This window comes from Rhineura floridana, chromosome 3 (assembly GCF_030035675.1).
Source record: "Rhineura floridana isolate rRhiFlo1 chromosome 3, rRhiFlo1.hap2, whole genome shotgun sequence".
Classification (NCBI taxonomy): domain Eukaryota; kingdom Metazoa; phylum Chordata; class Lepidosauria; order Squamata; family Rhineuridae; genus Rhineura; species Rhineura floridana.
Window position 1 is genome coordinate 14,515,089 of NC_084482.1, and position 19,339 is coordinate 14,534,427.

The 19,339-nt window shown below is 47.2% G+C and overlaps 2 protein-coding genes across 19 annotated transcripts in view; one reads left to right on the forward strand and one right to left on the reverse strand.

Moving 5' to 3' along the window:
- PPP1R1A (protein phosphatase 1 regulatory inhibitor subunit 1A) overlaps positions 1–7,548 on the forward strand; it is a 118,471-nt gene extending 110,923 nt beyond the window's left edge. For 4 of the 5 annotated variants that reach the window (XM_061614549.1, XM_061614548.1, XM_061614551.1 and 1 more), the window contains one exon: positions 5,356–7,548. In XM_061614549.1, the coding sequence (XP_061470533.1) occupies positions 5,356–5,417 (62 nt within the window). In that variant the 3' untranslated portion in view covers positions 5,418–7,548. The remainder of the gene's footprint in view (positions 1–5,355) is intronic. The other variant, XM_061614552.1, reaches the window with a different exon arrangement.
- A 2,372-nt stretch (positions 7,549–9,920) lies between these two features.
- The window catches only part of PDE1B (phosphodiesterase 1B), a 210,953-nt gene continuing 201,534 nt past the window's right edge, over positions 9,921–19,339 (reverse strand). For all 14 annotated transcript variants that reach the window (XM_061614558.1, XM_061614563.1, XM_061614562.1 and 11 more), the window contains 5 exons: positions 18,853–18,934; positions 18,488–18,605; positions 16,164–16,300; positions 14,525–14,643; positions 9,921–13,167 (listed from right to left, as the gene is read on the reverse strand). In XM_061614558.1, coding sequence (XP_061470542.1) covers positions 14,546–14,643; positions 16,164–16,300; positions 18,488–18,605; positions 18,853–18,934 — 435 coding nt within the window. In that variant the 3' untranslated portion in view covers positions 9,921–13,167; positions 14,525–14,545. The remainder of the gene's footprint in view (positions 13,168–14,524; positions 14,644–16,163; positions 16,301–18,487; positions 18,606–18,852; positions 18,935–19,339) is intronic.

Genomic DNA, 19,339 nt, shown 5'->3' on the forward strand with positions numbered 1-19,339 from the left:
TGAAACTGACCACAGGGGATGGGGAGGGGAGGAAGGGCAGAGGGGGGGAGGTGGATGGGAGCAGGAAGGAGGGGGAGGGGAGAAGGACAGGTTTGATCATTTGCATGTGGGATTTACTCCTATGCAATCATGCTTAGGATAGGTAAAACTGACCGGGGGGGGGGGAGGAGGGATGGCTGGAGTGGGCAGGGAAGGAGGAAGGGAGTGGAGAGGGGAAGGAGGGGAAAGCCAGGTCTGATCATTTGCATGCTTATTGATTTCAGTCGGATTTATTCCTATGTAATCATGGTTAGGATAGGTAAAACCGACCATGGGGGAGGAGCAGGGGGGAGAGGGAAGGAGAAAGGGAGGGAAGAGGGGAGCAGAAGGAGGGGGTGGGGGAAGGAGGGGATTAGAGGGGGAGGGGCAAAGGAAGGGGCAGGGGAGGGCAGGTTTGATCATTTGCATGCTTAGTGAGTTCAATGGGATTTACTCACATGCAATCATACTTAAGATAGGTAAAACTGACCATGGGGGGGGAAGGAGGGGATTGGAAGGGGAGCAAGTTGGAGGGGGAGGGAAGGGGCAAGAGGGAGGGGATAGGAAGGAGGAGAAGGGAGGATGCTTTGATCCATTGCATTTTGAGTTCAAAGGGATTTATTTCTGTGTAATCATGTTTGAAATGGAAATGGACTGCCTTCAAGTCGATCCCGACTTATGGCAACCCTATGAACAGGGTTTTCTGAGGTTGAGAGGCAGTGACTGGCCCAAGGTGTTGGGTGACTTCAGTGTCCATGCCGATGCTGCCCTTACTGGAGTGGCTCAGGATTTCATGGCCGCCATGACAACCATGGGTCTGTCCCAAATAATTTCTGGCCCCACTCACGCTGCTGGTCATACTTTGGACCTTGTTTTCTGTATTGGACGGGATGTTGGTGATCTTGGTGTGGAGGAACTTTCACTAGTTCCATTGTCATGGACAGATCACTACCTGGTTAGGTTCAAACTCACTGTGACTCAGAACCTCTGCAGGGGTGGGGGACCGATTAGAATGGTCCGCCCCAGGAGACTGATGGATCCAAATGGTTTTCTGACGGCTCTTGGGGATTTTTCTGTCACTTCGGCAGGTGATTCTGTCGAAGCCTTGGTTGACTTTTGGAATGAGGAAATGACCAGGGCGGTGGACACAATCGCTCCTAAGCGTCCCCTTTCGCGGATTGGAACCAAGCCTTCTTGGTTTACTGAAGAGTTGGTGGCGATGAAACGCGAAAGATGGAGACTAGAGCGACGCTGGCAGAAAACTCGGAGCGAATCTGATCGAACACGGGCTAGAGTCTATTTAAAGACTTATTCCGTGGCAGTGCGGGCTCAGAAGAAATCTTTCTTCTCTGCCTCCATTGCATCTGCTGGATCTCGTCCGGCGGAATTGTTTCGAGTGGTCAGGGGGCTCTTAAGTTCTGACCCCCATGAACTCGATGCTGACCACTCAGCAACCCACTGTCATGAATTTGCACGATACTTCGCAGATAAAATTGCTCAGATTCGTTCTGACTTGGACGCCAAATTTGATACAATCTCGGTGGATGTAACTTTGGCCTCTGCTTGCTTAATTAAAATGGATTCCTTTCAGCTTGTTCAACCCGAGGATGTGGCCAAAATCCTCGGAGCGGCGCGCCCGACCACCTGTATGTTGGATCCCTGCCCTTCCTGGCTTATAACAAATGCCAGAAGGGGACTGGTTGAGTGGGCCAGGGAAGTGATTAATGCCTCCTTACAACAAGGCAGAATGCCTCCTAGTTTAAAGGAGGCAGTGATTAGACCATTGTTGAAAAAATCCTCCCTGGACCCCTCATTATTAAGTAATTATCGCCCAGTCTCCAACATTCCTTTCTTGGGCAAGATAATAGAACGAGTGGTAGCCGCCCAGCTCCAGTGCTTTTTGGATGAGACGGACTATCTTGATCCATTTCAATCTGGCTTCAGGCCCGGCCATGGAACTGAGACAGCTTTGGTCGCCTTGGTAGATGACCTCCGCAGGGAACTGGACAGGGGGAGTGTGTCCCTGTTAGTTTTACTGGATCTCTCAGCTGCTTTCGATACCATCAACCATGGTATCCTGCTGGGTTGCCTATCTGGGATGGGACTTGGAGGCATGGTGTTACAATGGCTTCGATCCTTCCTAGAGGGACGGACCCAGAGGGTGGTTATGGGGGATGCCTGCTCGACCTCTTGACCTTTGACCTATGGGGTCCCCCAGGGTTCAGTTCTGTCCCCCATGTTATTTAATATCTATATGAAACCGCTGGGAGAGGTTATCCGGAGTTTTGGGGTTCGGTGCCACCAATATGCAGATGACACCCAGCTCTATTTCTCCTTTCCACCTAATGATACCAAGGAAGCTGTCCAGGTTCTAAACTGATGCCTGGTATCAGTGATGGACTGGATGGGGAAGAACAAGCTGAAACTAAATCCCGACAAGACAGAGGTGCTCCTTATCAGTCGTAAGATGGATCAGGGAATAGGGATTCAACTTGTGCTGGATGGGGTAACACTCCCCCTGAAATCACAGGTTCGCAGTCTGGGAGTACTCCAGGACTCGGCTTTGAGCCTGGAGGCCCAGGTCTCTGCTGTGGCCGGGAGTGCTTTTGCTCAACTGAGATTAGTTCGACAGTTGCGCCTGTTCCTTGACGTGCCAGACTTGATTACGGTGATACATGCCTTAGTTACATCCCGATTAGATTACTGTAACACGCTCTACGTGGGGCTGCCCTTGAAGACTGCTCGGAAACTTAAATTGGTACAAAGAGCTGCTGCCAGAATGTTAACTGGAGCTGGGCCTCGAGAACATACAACTCCTCTGTTATACCAGCTCCACTGGCTGCCAATTTGTTTCTGGGCACAATTCAAAGTGCTGGTTTTGACCTATAAAGCCTTATACGGCTTAGGTCTAGGTTATCTGTTAGATCATGTCTCCCTCTATGAACCTATCCGGACTTTAAGATCATCTGGTGAGACCTTACTCACTATTCCATCTTTTCCGCAAGTTCTTTTTGCGAAAACACAGAATAGGGCCTTTTCACTGGCTGCCCCCAGATTGTGGAACTCCCTCCCCAGTGAGGTTCGATTGGCCCCTTCGCTTTTGTCTTTTCGTGCCCAGGTGAAGACTGTTTTATTTAGACGAGCTTTTAACTGAAATTGACAAATATTTTTATTTTCTCTTGATTTTTAATCATTTTAAACATCTTACTCTGTATGATTACTGTTTTAATTGTTTATGGTTTTTAATTGCAAGCCGCCCTGAGTTCTCCGGAAGTAGGGTGGGGTATAAATATTATATAAATAAATAAATAAATAAAATAAAGGTCACCCGGTGAGCTTCATGGCTGTGTGAGGATTCAAACCCTGGTCTACCAGGTTGTAGTCCATCTCTGACCTGGGGGAGGGGCAGGGAGGGTAGGAGGAGGGGTGGGGAGGAGATTGGATGGGTGGGCACTGGTCAGAGGGGAAGCCCCTTTCCTTCCAAAAGGAAAACATTGTGAACAGTATCGCTTTTCAGGGTTTCCCCCACCTTTTTATTCTACAGCAAGCACATGTAGCCTCCCATCCAAATTTAAACCAAAGCTGTACCTGGCGACATCCACACCAGACCTTTATTTCACTTTAGACAGTCATGGCTTCTCTCAAAGAATCCTGGGAAGTGTAGTTAGTGAATGGTGCTGAGAGTTGCTAGGAGATGCCCTGTTCCCCTCACAGCGCTTGATCAGTTGCATGCTTTGTGAGTTCAGGGGGATTTACTCCTGTGCAATCATGCTTAGGATAGGTGAAAATTGCCTGGGGGGGGGAGAGGGAGGAGGGCAGGGCAGGGAGGAGATTGGGTGGGTGGGTACTGGGCAGGGGGAAAGCCCCTTTCCTTTCCAAAAGGAAAACATTGTGAACAGTATCATTGTTTTTCAGTGTGGCTCCCAACTTTTTATTCTACAGGAGACACATGTAATCTCCCACCCAAATTTAAAGCAAAGCTGTCCCTGGCCACATCCACACCAGACCTTGATTTCACTTTAGACAGTCATGGCTTCTCTCAAAGAATCCTGGGAAGTGTAGTTAGTGAATGGTGCTGAGAGTTGCTAGGAGATGCCCTGTTCCCCTCACAGCACTTCCATCAGAGTGGCTGACTGTTAAACCACTCTGGCCACTGGAGCTCTGTCAGGAGAATAGCAGTCTCCTCTCAGCACCCTTCACAAACTACACTTCCCAGGATTATCTGGGGAAAGCTATGACCGTCTAAAGTGAAATCAAAGTCTGTTATGGGTGTGGCCCCGATTAGGGAAGCGCAGCAGCTGTGAGTCTGGCTTTTAGAATATTGACAGTTGGTTCTCACTGAGCATGCCCAACATTATCATTGAGTTCAAGCCAAAATTTCTTAAATTTCTTAAAAATCAGCCAGGCATTTTTTAAAGTTTGAAACTGCAGAAGATGAAGGTCAAAGTATGGGGCAAGGTCAGTAACAGGAGTACAGGTCCTCTGTGAACATGGGTGATCTTTACTGAATTTCAACAGATTATGAGAACTCTGCAAGAAAGAAGTCAAAGGGGTCTGGGTTTTTTTTCTCTCTTTTTAGACTCTGAGCTCTCGATTTTTTCTGACTGTTTTATTTATCGCCATGAAAATTTACAGGGTTGTTAAGCAAGCGTTTCTCAGTTCAGGACTATAAATTTTGTAAGGTTTTGTTTTGAAATGAGCTTATGGGAAGCCTCAGAATGGCACGGGGGGTATTTTCAATTTAACATTGCGGAATGTGAAAAATCCACACTGGCTATAGTATACAGCCACTCTCATGGCTGTATAATCCCCTGTCCTCCCCCACTCCTCAGGCAAGCTAAATAACTACACACTCTTTTCTTTGTAGCAGAAGAGGGGAACCTGTGGCTCTCATAGGTTTTTTTTAACACAATCCCCACCAGCCCGTCAGCATGACCAATGGTCAGGGGTGATGGGAGTTGCAGTCCAACAACTGGAGGGCCACTGCTTAACCACTTCCACTGTTCTCCACCTACACTAATGTTTGACATACAACTAATGTTTGACATAGAAGAACTATTTGTAGACATGGAGGAAGAGAGATGTTCATTTGATCATTTTGATCGCCTGTTTCTGCACATTTTTCCATCCCCATGGCCTTTTTCAGATGGGGTGACCAGAATGGACAGAGGAAAATGGGCACTGGGCAGGAGAAACCTGACAGGACAGCAACACACTTTAATTAAAGTCTTGTGAATATCACCTATCTAATAAATCCCAGCTCCACTTTGAAACTAACATCTGTCTTTGCCATTCTGAAGTACCTGTTCTACAAACGTTTTCTTTTTTCTTCCATAGGTGATGCTCTGCTTCAGGAATGGACGTTGCATCCAAGCGAGACAGGGCTCAGGCCTGCTTAATGGAACATCACACAGCTGTTTTCTTTTTTTTAAAAAATATTTTTTTTGTTTTTAAGATTTCAATTGCTGTTCAAATGTTTGTAATGTTTTTCTTTAAAAAAAATTAAATGCCCCATGGCCAAGGGGAGGGGGGTTGTCCATTCAGTTTGGGGCTTAGGGTCATGTCTTAGGTGTGAAGTAGAAGAATGTGAATCTGCCTAGAGCACTAGGGAGGGTTGTGTTGTTGTTTTTTAGCAGAGCTGGAGGAACCTCCATGTTGTACATTTTTTACACTAGCCTAGTTCTCCAGAATAGCAGTGTACAAAGTCTTATGCCTGGGGATGAACCACTTTAGACTTGGGGGGTGGGGGAAGAGATTCACATGGTTGAGTACTCCACCTGCACAAAATAGTTGTCTCCTTATCAAGAACTACAGAGAAGTCTACCTTAGCTTTTTCTCTGACATGCCATTTTTCTACATACAAATATTTTGTTGTTGTTGGGTAGAGCAAATTTTCAATCATGCAAGTTTCCACCTGCAGTCTGAACTAAAAAAATGGGTTTACTATTATTACATACACTGTGAGACATATTTAGGCCACCAAGTAGGTTTTATTCCCCTACGCCTTGTTTTGTACTGTGTACGATGATGTTTTCGTAGCAGTCTGAACTGATTTTTAAAACTTTATATTACTTTCTGCTGTGGCCATAGTTTGGTGCAGGCTAGGAAAACCTACAGCTCGTCCTATTGTTTTAATTGTGAGCCGCCCTGAGTTCCTCGGAAGAAGGGCGGGGTATAAGTATTTTAAATAATAAATAATAATAATATTATGTTTTGCAAGGAAACTAGGATGGGTAGAACAGGAATGAGTATCCTGTGGCCCTCCAGAAGTTGTTGGACTCCATCTCCCATCAGCACCAGTCAGCACGGCCAGTGGCAAGGGATGATGAGAGTTGGAGTCCAACATCATCTGCAGAGCCACTTCCCTTAGGTAGAGGGTAGCAACTTGGTACAGTGCACTTTGGGACACACACAACTGAGCCCTACTCAGTTACACAGGTGTTTAAATAAGGGAGTCTTCTCTGTTATTTAGGGGTAGGGCCCTGTTAGTTGCAATTGTTACTCTTCAGGCTACTCATCTATTCCAATTCTGCAAAACAGGAAGCCTCTTCAGTCATCCGCTCTTCTAAAATAGAGGGGAGAACCTCCCCCCCATATCATCCCCGGTGGCCACCCTTGGGAAGAAGGGCAGGATGTAAATTTAATAAATAAATAAAATATCTGGAGGGCCACATATTCCCCATTTCTGTTCTGAAAGCTTCCTGCCTATCAGGCGAGGGGAATCTGAACAAACAATAGCCTCTTCTTTCTTCCTTCTCCAGCAGAGCTGTCCTGTGTTTGAGAATGACACCATACAATAGTGCCTTCTGGGATCAAAGCAGGTTTGCCTCCCTTGAAACAACCTATAAGCCTGAATAGTCTGTGCATAATCTCCAGTGTTTGTCACATACGAAAAATCAAGAACACTTATTTTCTGGAATATGTGAGAAACATAGTCATGAGTGCTTGAAACAGCTGTCTATTTTTTTCCTCTTCATGCAAGCCAGGCTATCAATATTTTAAATTTTCCTCTTGAAAAACCGAAAACACAGTGAAGGCTTCCCTATCGTAAAGGAACCAGCTGAAAGCAGCCTAGACAAGGAGTGAAGGACAGCTCAGTGGCTGTTATGGTGGTGTTTTAAGCTGAAGCCTCAGTATGACGTGGGCCCTTATTCTGTCAGCCTTCTGTAACCTGGTGCCAGTCAGCTGTTGTTGGACTCCAACTCCCATCAGCCCCAGCCAGAATGGGCAATGGGCAGGGATGATGGAACTGTAGTCCTAGCAACATGCGGAGGGCACCAGGTTGAGGAAAGCTGCTGTATGCCTTTATTAACATAATCATGACTCCAACCCCCAAAGGGGGTAGCTGTGGCCTGGATGTGTGTGTGTGTGAGTTCGTGGAGGTCCATCTACTTAATTAGTTATAAGTCATATATTATGTATCCCTGAATCACTGACACAGATTTTACATATCTGGACCGCCATTCTGGGCTCTCTTCTCCATCATACATGCGAATTCCACTTCTTTATTAAATGGGTTCTTTGCTTTGGTCTGTGAGTTCTGAAATCACTAGCTTGCCTGAGAAGGCTTATGTAAGTGCTAAATGCTATGACAACATGGCAGCAGTCAGTTTTTCAGCCTTGGCAGGCAACATAATCTCAAATGTGCCTCTTCTCCTTGGTCTGCAAGACTGCCTCTCAGTAACAAGAAGTATTGCTGCTGACTGCTCTGACGCCAACAGCTACAGTCAGAATCTGTCTCCTTATCAGACCGTGAATTTCTATGTGCAACACCTGGAGGGTCACAGGTTCACCCGACTTAATATTATGTTTGAAAGGCAGAAACGCTGCCTGACATCTGGGGACAATGCAACTAAAAAGGGAGAGGCGGAACGTAGACACCCAGGAATCCCCATGTAATCCACGTTGGCACTTTGGGGACTAAATGCTATCACTGCTCTACTTGCCAGTGCTGATCAAACTGGGTGCGAGCTATAGAGATGCAGGGGTAGAGTGATGCCTGTGTTTGCATCCGCAGAATTGGTTCACACATTCCGCTAAGCCAAACTATGGAGAGCGCAACCACTGTGCTGCTCTCTATCCTCCTGCTGCTGTGAGGGCAAGATATGAGTTGGCTCAGCATGTCATCCAAATCCAGGCTTGTGTTTTGTCTCACTCCAGGCAAACCACAAGCTGTAACCAAGCTTTGTTCTTGGGTTGACTGCTTGTGGTTTGTCTGGAGGAAACAAATTGCAAGCCTGAGTTCAGACGAGATACCGAGCCAAACCACAGCTTGGCTCATGGCAGCAGGAGGATCAGAGCAGGAGTGCACCTGTTGCGATTGCCTCTTTGGAAATCCTAATGCGCTCACACATTTGCGCAAAACTATAGTTTGGCTTAAAGTTATGTGCGAGACTCGTGGCCAATAGCGGCTTTCAGTTTAGACCAGACATTCAAGCTGTATGTGACTTGTTTTCTTACCTTTGTGGTACACGGGTGTGCACACAGCTTTGTTTAAAACATGGTGGGAAGAGAAAGTTCAGGGAAGACACCACTTGTGGGCTGGCTGACTGGCCCTGAGCATCAATAAAAGAGGCCACATGCCGCCTCCTCTATTTCACCAAATGGAAAGTGGTGGAGGAAAGTTGAGATTCTGTATCAAGAAGGTGAACAGGAAAGACGGGTCGGGGGAAGGTTACGCCTCCCTTTCTTGACTGTGTATCAAGTGCATCTCACAGTATGGAAACCATGGTTCTATGCCCCTTTTAATAAAGAGGAGGGGCTTTGACCAGTTTACTAAATCTGGCTCTTTCCCTACAACCACACCTATAGCGTTGCCTGTTCCTGGTGGCCATCACTACATACAGAATATATCAGAGTGACTTTGCCAACTGTAACTGGATTGCAGGAGATGGGCCTTGTTCCAGCAGTCGTTTTCAACATCCCCACCACCACACGTGTACAGTTTCACTCCACAGCTGCTATTTAACAAGATCCCTTTCCCCCTCTTTGTCAACCCTTGATAAGCGCTGCCTCTCGTAGGTAGGGATGCTCAGAGAACTCGGTCTTCGTGAATTCTGAGGCGAACTGGCTAGATCCACACCTCCGAATGGAGCATAGTTGCCCACCTGGATTTTGCACTTTGCTCAATGTCAGAGCTTGGAAAAGTTACTTTTTTGAACTACAGCTCCCATCAGCCTAATCCAGTGGCCATGTTGCCTAGGGCTAATGGGAGTTGTAGTTCAAAAAAGTAACTTTTCCAAGCTCTGCCAATGTGGCAGTGCACTTCTTGGCTCAAGGAAACATCAAAATCTGTTTTCAAATGCATTTCTTGAGATAAAACAGATTTAGAAACACATATTTTGATAGACATGGCATTGGGGACGGGCTATAGCTCAATGTGGCAGTGCATCTACCTTGCATGTAGAAGATCCCAGGTTGAACCCCCAGCATCTCCAGGCAGGGCTGGGAGAGATCCTGGCCTGAAACCTTGGAAAGTCACTACCAGGCAGTGTGCACAATACTTAGCTAGATGGACTAATCGTCTGCCTCAGTACAAGGCAGCTTCCGATGTTCTTAAAAGTAGGTTTTGAAGTGCAAAATTTTATGCAGATTCAAAAAGAAATCACAGATTAATGGGAAAATGGGCTGGAACTGACGTCTGTGAACACATGAAGAAACTACGCAAGCCAGAACCGGACTGATCCGTCCATCCCTCCTTCCAGTCTTTTTGTGGCATTTCTGATGAACAGAGACCAGGACCACCAGCCATTTCTCTCTCTCTTTCCCCCCCTCCTTTTATCCGGGGGGCTATTCGTTGCTTTCCTTTTATTCATTAAGTTTCTTTTACATGCGCATAATTTGGAATTCTGCATTGTAGTATGGAGCTGTTATAATAAGAATTTGAGTTCAAGAAACAAAACCAAAAGAAAAAAAAGTTACTGCATGGTAGAAAAATTATGTCCGAGGTACAGACACATACAGAGTTCCACGGACCAAATGTATTGACAAAGAGGGGTATTTACAAAGTTCTGGGGCTGGGAGTAGGAGGACAAAGAGGCCGGAAATGAGAACAGTAAGTTACATCCGGGTTGGTCACTTGGAAGAAACGGCAGAGTCAGGGTGAAGATTAACTCCAACCCTTAACAATCCTTGTTCAGCCTTGTTAAGTCCCAGGGGGAGCATTCGAAGCATTGGACAAGATGTCAGAGCTGAAGGAGCCATAAAGGGCAAAATTCCCAACCATGTCCCCATTCCAAGTGCTTGCAACTGGGGGAGAAAAGGTGAGGAGAAACTGAAGCCTGAATCACACAGTCATGTGATGATCTGGGATAGACATCTGTTTTGAAGGAATGGAAGGGACATCCTGTCCCACCACAAATGCTGGGAATTTTTTCACTTTTCTTTCCACACCTTCAGCAGCTTCCAACTGGCTTCTACTCTTGGACAGAGACCCAAATGCACCACTAATCTCTCTCTCTCTCTCTCTCTCTCTCTCTCTCTCTCTCTCTCCCCTTCCTCCTCACGTCATTATCAATGTTAATATGCATAGCCACATTGCCCCACCATGGCTATTCTTAAAATAAATCAAAACAGCTTGCTTTGCATTTTCTTTTGTTCTCAAGAACCCTAGAACCAAACAGCCACATGTGTAAATGCAGGAATGTATTTTCATCTACCTGGCGCTCTGGTCCCTATAGTTAAGGAACCATGTAAAGACAAAAACTTCCAACAACTAACTGGTTTAACAAAATTAATCACTGCACCTTTTCTACAACTGTCATAGCCAAAGGTCCTCATCCAGCATGGGACAGTCTAAGAGGAATCTACACATTCAGGAAATACACCTGATACATATTCAAATGCTTACCCATTTAAAAATATACATATATATCTCCACTTAGAAATGAGCGCATTAGGAATTAGGCAGGTTGGAACTGTCCTTAACAATCCATGGGTAGAGGGATTTTGATCTGGGGAGCATTCAATCATGCAATTCCTTTAACAGGCATTCTAAAGTGGCACAGCCCACATGAGAGTGTACATTATGCTTTTCATGAATGTGTAGATTGGCCTAAGGCAGAATTTCTCAGAGTCATTCGTTGTCATAAATAAGTGCCACATTGCATGGCCGTATTGCGAACATGGATTGTCGGGATCCATACATTGTTTGGCAAGTGATGAAGCACTGTGAGACTGCCTAGCCATGCACCCAATTTGCCTCTCAAGCCACTTGAGCCATGTCATTATTCAGCTTGTTGTCTGCTGCTGTTGCCATTGCTGTAGTTCCTTATGCTGAGTAGATGAGTGCACCTGCACAGTATCCTAAGGGGACTAGTGTGTTAGTAGTCACCAAGGGCAGCAAATGTTTCAATCAAACATTCCAAGGAAGACATCCCTAGGCTGGGAACTGGCCAGCTCTGCTATTTTAGCTTAACAGATGATCTCCAGTCTCAGGAGGACTCACAAGAGATGTTCCATGTGCATGCCTGATGATACCCCTCAATCTCAAGCTACAAATTCATCAGAATCCAAAGCCACGATTCTGTTATGACTTATTTCTGGGGGGGGGGGAAAGAGAGAGTGAGAAAGAGAGAGATGCTGGGGACCAAGTTTCTCTAGAAGCCAGTCCTCTGATCTGGAAGACATACCTTACCGTTTCAGCTATGTGGGAGTGGTCTGTAGCCTACATTTGGTTACAGGTATGCTGTTAAATTATTACCTAGCTGAGACCTAGCATTAAAGACTGGTTCCGGTTCATGTTAAAACCTGGAGTGCAAAACCTTTTGCTCTCCTGCTGTTGGGGAGTCCTCTTCAGAGCCCTCTTCACATATCTACAAGCTGAGCCTACAGTAGCTTGCCCCCCCCCAATGCCCTGATTTCCATTGCACACAGCAACACGGGCATACAATCACATCAGTCACATAGGCAGACAGGCTCCCTAATGAAAGATCATCCAAGCCCACATCCATGGTGACAGCAACCTACTTTTGAGATCCCAGGAACACACAGATCATTGAACTTGTCCATAGAGGATGCACCACCTTTGCCACCCTGTGAGCATTCCATGCCCCAGAGCCCAGCAGCTACAGAACGGCCAGCGGGCACAAGGTCTGTGCAGCATCCGTATTGCAGATCCCCTACAGGCAGACAGACTGGGTTCAGTCTCTGGATGGGAGGAGGAAGTGCAATTTAACTCCTACCCACCCACTCCACCCCACCCATGTGACCAAAGAAGTGTCAGGAAAGAGGGTGCCTGCCACTTTCCAACAGATGCCTGAATCTCACAAATGGTACCACTGGTTGCTGGGAGTGGGCCACGGTTAATGGTGGCATCCACTAAAGGGGAGGCTTTTTTAAAAGCACCTGGACATTGTATAACTATTGCTCAGGAGGAGTGAGATTCAACACATTGTGTATCTCAGCCTATCTAGTTTAATGCCCAAAGCAGTCGAGAGAGACTAGCTGATCAGGCTTGACAAAAATGGGAGGCTGAGTATAGGGCAAACACTTTTTAATGCAAGGAGCTGGGCTCTTATGAGAGGTGTCAGCAAACTGCCCCAGGAGCAGAACTGCAGCTGTAATCTCACAAGTGTCTATGGTGGGGTGGGTGGCAACAACTGTTGATTTAGCTTACCTCCGAGGCCTGCTGGGATCCACACTGATTGTGCAGGGGTGTGATTCTCTCCCCACCCCACCTGTGACTGCCAGGCTCAATAACTCCTTGACGTTTTCCTCCTCCAAAGTGCAATTCCAGCTACTGTCTTGAAAAAACCAGCTGTGGCAGTGGCCTCGGCAGTCACTTTGCTGGTTTGGCAGTGAGAAGCCTTACCCGGGCAGTTCGGCACAGCGGGGAAGATGTGTGACTGTGTGTGGGTGAGTGACAGTCCCCGATGCCACTGAGGCCATTTGCTCATTGGCGCCTGGGGGACGGGAGTAACACGGGGGGTTCTCTCTGACTCATTTGTTGCAACTCAGGGATGGGGCAGGCAGTGGGTGCTGTGTGATGTCGACATCGTTAACTCGTTTGTTGTTTGCATTTGTCGTTATTAATATTATTACTAGTAGTATTGATGGTCGCATTCATGTCACACCCTTCTCGAGCCGTCCCTGTGCGGATGGTGCTGAGTCGATGGTACTGAAGACTTTGGAGTAAATTGCGTCGGGGACCTGCCAGTTGAAATGGAAAGAACATCAGAGGCAGACTCATGCTTGTGGGCTGTGTGGATGGGTTGGACAGGAAGAAAAAGAAACCATATCCTGTGCCAGAGTTAAATCGTGCTTCTTCAGTTTGGAAATAACAAAAAATAACAACCACCTTAGAAAAAAACAATACTAATACCTTGAGTTGCCTGACTCAGATGGTGCAATGTCTTGCACTGGGCCTGCCTGGATATTCAGTACTTTGAGTTTGTATATTATTTTGGGGCAGCGATCTTCATCCTTAGTTGACATTGTTGGACTACAACTCCCATTGCCCCTGACCAATGGCCATGCTGGCTACAGTGAATGGGAATCCAACAACAACCAGAGGGCCACAGGTTCCCTATCTCTGTTTTAGAGGGTACAAAAAGCTGAACCCACAACAACCCGGCAAGGTAGGTTAGTTTTATTACTTACAGCAGATGGGAGCGGGGGCGAAGGCTAAATTACATATAATGGCAGCAGATTCATGTCCTTTGAAGCCCACATTTGCCCTAATCAAGTACAGCTCTCTGCAGATAAAGCTTGAGGTGGAAGGCTCCAAAGAACAACCGGGATACAGGAGAAGGGTGCTCCCTCTTCCTCACTCTCACCCTGTCAACTACTTCCTGTGGAGTTTTCTGCCAGCCAGGCTCACTGAGAATATTGGAGCCCAGCTACGGGGAAAGTTGTGTCACTGGGGTAGGGGGGAGCTCTTCACCTTCCACCCACATGCTACCTTGCTTTGGAAATCAGACTTCCCCACCCTCTTTGTAGGTGAAGCTTTTTTTATATATTGGGGGTGGGTGGGAAGAATTGTAGCTCTGTGCGGGGAAATAGGGGTCTCCTAACAACTCTCTTCTTACAGTTCCCAGGATTCTTTGGGGGAAGCCATGCCTGTTTATAATGGTATGATACTGCTTGAAATGTTTAGTGCAGACAGGGCCACAGAAAACTAGTATCTAGCAAAAGGCAGGAGCTTTCTTAGTCTGGGCTGTTTCTTTTTTCTAGCTTGGATTCTTGATATTCCATGACAAGCAAATCGTCAATGCAGAGGCATTGTTAGGGGTGGTTCTTTTGTGCTGGGCGCTGGATCTCCTGTCCCTTCCTCCTCTTTTAAATTTAATTTTTTTAAAAAAGTTTTTCTTACAGTGGGATGAGCATCCTGCAAAGCACGACTGGGATCCCAGCCCCCCACTATCTTAATTTGCTCAGAAACCTAAATTTGCATCTCTATGTATAAAGCAGGTTATGCAAATATTAGGCAAATTTGTGACCTGGCCTGGTTCCCCAAGTTTCAAGTTCCTAGGAACACCACTCTGTCGACGGCTTGGTATGAGCTCACCTTGCTTCCACACAGGCCGTGCTATTCCACATTGCCGTTCTGATTGTGCTGGTTCTCAGGCGTGCTTGGCTCCTCCTCGCAGGGCGAGAGCTCATCAATGGATGTCTGGTTAGTGATTCCTAAGGGAGGGAATGCAGCCATTAGAAGCAGGGGATTATGGGTACAGGTGCCAAGGTCAAAGGACCCATGGAAGGCCAAGGGGCAATGAGGGTGCAGGTAAGGTGAGACTAAGGGGGGCGTACAAAGAAGTAGACCTTGAAAAGGGGTCTAAGGCAGAGATGGGAAACCTGGGGCCCTCCAGAGGATTTTGGACTCCCAGCTCCCATCAGTCCCAGCCAGCACTGCCAATACTCAAGGATGATGCGAGTGGTAGTCCAACAGCATCTAAAAGGCCACAAGTTCACCATCCTTGGTCTAAAAGAAGGGAGAGAAATGCCTTAATGAACTTAGGCCACATCCACACCATACATTAAAAGCACATTTATATCACTTCAACAGTCATAGCTTCCCCCTAAAGAATCCTGGGAACTGTAGTTTCTTAAGGGTGCTGTTAGGAGATCCCTCACAGCGCTCCAATTCCCAGCACCTTTAACAAACGACAGTTCCCAGTATTCTTTGGGGGATGCCATGACAGTTAAAGGAGTATAAGAGGGCTTTAAAAGTATGGCATAGATACAACCAGAGGGATGACTCCGGTACTACGTGATGACTCTAAAACTTGGTAATATACTAAGATTTAGATAAGATAACCTCACTACAAGAATGTGTTAGTGTTTGGAGTTTATGTTGTTGGTTCATGGATTTGTATGTTAACCTTTCTGTTTATACTTTTCTGTAAGCTCTGGGTACTTACTGCAGAAGAGCAGGATACAACAATTACATTAGCAGAGATGTGGCAGGAGCCAGGCCTTCCCTGAGGTGGCTTCCCCTTTCAGAAAGCAGCCTTGAGCACATTGCCCTAGACCAGCCTTTCTCAACCAGTGTGCCTCCAGATGATGTTGGACCACAACTCCCATCAGCCTCAGCCAGGATTGCCAATGGTCAGGAAAGATGGGAATTGTGGTCCAACAACATCTGGAGCCACACTGGTTGGGAAAGGCTGCACTAGACATTAGGCAAGATACAAATGTAATTTTTCAGCACCTGCTTAAAACCTTTTTGTTTAGGCAAGCCCATCCAGGTGCATACACATATGTTTTCCTTTTTTTGTCTGTTGCTGTTTTTAATTTGCTTTAAATATGTTTTAATTACTTGTTTTATTTGCTTTATCGATAATTTCAGTGTCTTTTGTAAACCACTTAGAGGTGTTCCACAATCAAGCAGCATATAAATTTTAATAAATAAAAATAAAATAATTTAAGAGAAATAATGGTAACGGCAACGAGATTGTGTTGAGGGGCTGCTAGCCTAATGGACCTGTTGCTGTAAAGATATGAGAGAAAGTTTGGGGCCAATATACACATTTCGCACATTTACATGTCATGGAGGCCCCAAACTGTTCTTTTTTTCTTAACAGCTTTGAGAAGGGGTGGTATAGACTGCAGCCCCTTACAGATTTGAGTAGTAGAATTTATCCAAGGCAGTAACATCCTCCCACCCACCCCGCTGCCAGAAAGTTTGCCCCACAATCAACCCATACCACTTGCAGCTCGCTCCTTCCACTTCTGCTTGTTCTCTTGGATGTACTTTGTCCAGGTGGCACGGAAGCTGTTGATGTCAGCATTGATGTCTCCCAGTTCAGCATGCTCATCCACAGAGGGCTGGCGCCAATGGGAACTGCAAGCAGTGAGATACATAATCGGATCACCTTGTAAATCCCCAGAACGGCCAGTAAAGGGCTCTTCCTGGCACTCACTGCTTCCCTTCTCTTCCTTGTGTTTGACCCTATTTGGTTTCCCACACATCAATCTTCACCCCTCCCCCAACACCACTGCCCCAATCTGTATTGTCAAATTGCAGTTGGTTCTTTAAGGGCTCTGAATCACAGAGACATTTCTAAGGTGTGACTTTAGGGTCTGTTGCTACAGTTGAGCACACTGGCTGGGGCTGATGGCAGACAGAGTCCAGCAACATCTGGAGGGCCACAAGTTCCCCCTCTCTGATCAAAGTCATTTTTGCAAGTCCCATCGTCAAGCTGGAAGGGGCAGCATTCTATTTGGTTTTTATAAAACCCTTAATCTCAAATCAAACCAAAGAAGCATCCCATCTTCTCCAGCAGACTTGGGAGTAACAATGGCAGCCGGGGGGGGGGGAGCACATTTCTCTGCTTTGTGAGTGTGTCTCCCTTTGGGACCTCTAAGTAAGGCTGGGGAGGCTGCAAGGTGCATACAGAACAGCCGCTGTGCTGAGCCACGCCAAGGTGAATTCCAGCTACAAAGGGAGGCCGTTTGTACGAAGACCGACATTGCCGCCGGCTGTGCTGCTTGGTGCTTGCCTCCTGGGAGTCCAGGGACACGAAAGCTCTGTCAGACTGGCACTTTGAAAGGTTCTGTTTGATCTTACAGACAGACAGCGACTCCCTTTGGTTTTCACTGCCTTCCCCTGACAAGCTGGTGAGATGCGAATCGGGGAAGCACTCCGCAGCCCCCAGAACTCACTGGAAGGGATGGAAGATGAAGGCCCCCAAAGGGAGCTGAAAAGAAACAACTACCCAAGACTACTTTTTTCCCAAAGAAAGAAGGCCGGGCATCTCTCCCGCTGCAAGCTGATTTTTAAAAGTTGATCTTCCCCTCCAGGGCCGGCCCTCCCATTAGGCAGAGTGAGGCAGCTGCCTCAGGCAGCAGATGCTGAAGGGCGGGGAGTGCCAGCTGTGCCACGTGGCCTGCCCTGCACCCACTAAGCTAGCCTTCTGTCCCGTTAACAGTGAAGTAAGATTCACCTGCTACAATACTTGCAAAATGTCTTGCAAAATGTCTTGGGCCAGCCCTGAGTCCCCCAAATGCCCATCGTTGAGACGTGTGGGCTCAGTGTGGAGAAACGGCTTCTCAGTTGCCCTCTGGCAAGTGCAGCGTCTTCAGCCACAGATACATTATCCCTGCCTGCAAATCCCCGTCAGCAAAGGCTGGGCCAACCAGCATCATGGCTGGAGAGCAACTTTTGTCCTCACGTGCATGGGAGAGACTAGAGCTCAGCGGCAGAGCACATGCATTCTGTGCTGAAGATTCCAGGTTCAATCCCTGGCAGCTCCAGTTAAAGGAGAATCAGTTAGCAGGGGATGGGAAAATCCAGTGCTTTAGACTCTGGAGAGCCAAAGCGAGTCAGAGTTGGCAGTACTGGGCTAGAGGAACAACTTGTCTGGCTGAGCAAGAAAGCAGCTTGCGGTGTTCCTAAAGCATTATTTTCCTGCATAGGAATGAAAGCCATGTATATATGGGAAAAATAAAGGGGTACACCAAGGAGAGGGGGATAAACTCTGCTTCCTCCCTGAATCTGTGAGAATCAAGCTTGCTTCTGTCTGCATTGTCCTTGCCCTAGACAGTGTCCCTTGGTGACACTACAGCAGCTTCCCCCAACCTGGTGCCCTTCAGATGCTTGCCATTGTTATGGGTGTAATAAGATCGGAGGAAAGGCTGGCATACCTTCAGGGGGTGCTATCCCCAGTATGTGCAGCCTAACCCCCACTGGCATGGACACCACCCTTAGGACACAGTAAAGGGTTCCACTCAAGGACATCAATGGAGTAGGGGCCAAACCCGCCCTTTGCCCTTGGTGACCACAGGCATTGAAAATCAAGCCGTTTCCCACCTCCCCGTCCTCATTCTGGGTACTTTTTCTTAGCCACATTAGCGTGTGACGGAATGTCGGATAAGCAGCACAGAATGTCGGTGAGTGGGACAGAATGTCGGGAACTTGTTAACACAGCAAATGACGCCGAGGAATCTGATCTCCCTCTCTTTGGAATTGGATCTTGCTGCTTCTCCACGCTGGTGCTCCTCTCCTCCCTGCCCCTCCCCACTTGCAAACCTGCTCTGCTGGCTGGAGGATTTGTTCTTGGAGCCTTCCTCCACCAGGGGAATGACCATCTTCTCGGCCACATCCGTCAGAACTTGGAAAGTGGGCTCCACAATGAAATCAATAAATCCTGTTGAAGGGGAGAGGCATTGGCAACAGAGCTGTGACTTCCTCGCTTCCCCAAGCACCACAGAGCACCGAGAGGGATTATACCTAGAGGGTAAGGAGGACACTTCTCTCTGGTGCAGGATTATGGCAGAAGGAAATCCAGTGTTGGAGAGAGCAGGATTGGCAGAGAGCCACACCACATCCAGATGTGGAACATTTGGGCAGGGAGGACCCTACCCCAAAACAGAGTCTGGCGTCCTGCCACTCACCAATCTGTGACTGAGCCACCAGTGTGGATGTACGATCACACAAGGGAGAGAAGGGCAATCCAAGCTCAGCCTCTTTGTCCCCCTGCAGGAAGCAAAAACAGCATCAGAACCAAACTCTTAGAACGGGACATCTGACTCAGGCAGACTTGGAGAACAGGGGAGGAGGAGTCATGGCTATAATTGTGCTGTGGAGCACAGACTATGGCTTTTCTGGGGAAATACTGCAACTGCTGTGGAATCTGGAGAATCTCCCTTTTAAAAAAACATAAGCTTCTAGTTCTCCAGGCTACAGACTGGGGGTGGGGGAGGAGAAATGAAAACGAAGAGGCAACTTCAGCTAAAATACGTTGCCTGGGGATCATAAAGGGATGGCTTGCAGTAGTCAAGGTTTGATAGTACTTTATTCAACACACCTCCTAGCCACTGCTCCCGAGTCCTAGTCTTTCTGCCTCAGCACTCCTTTTGCTCCTTGCCACATTCTCTAAGG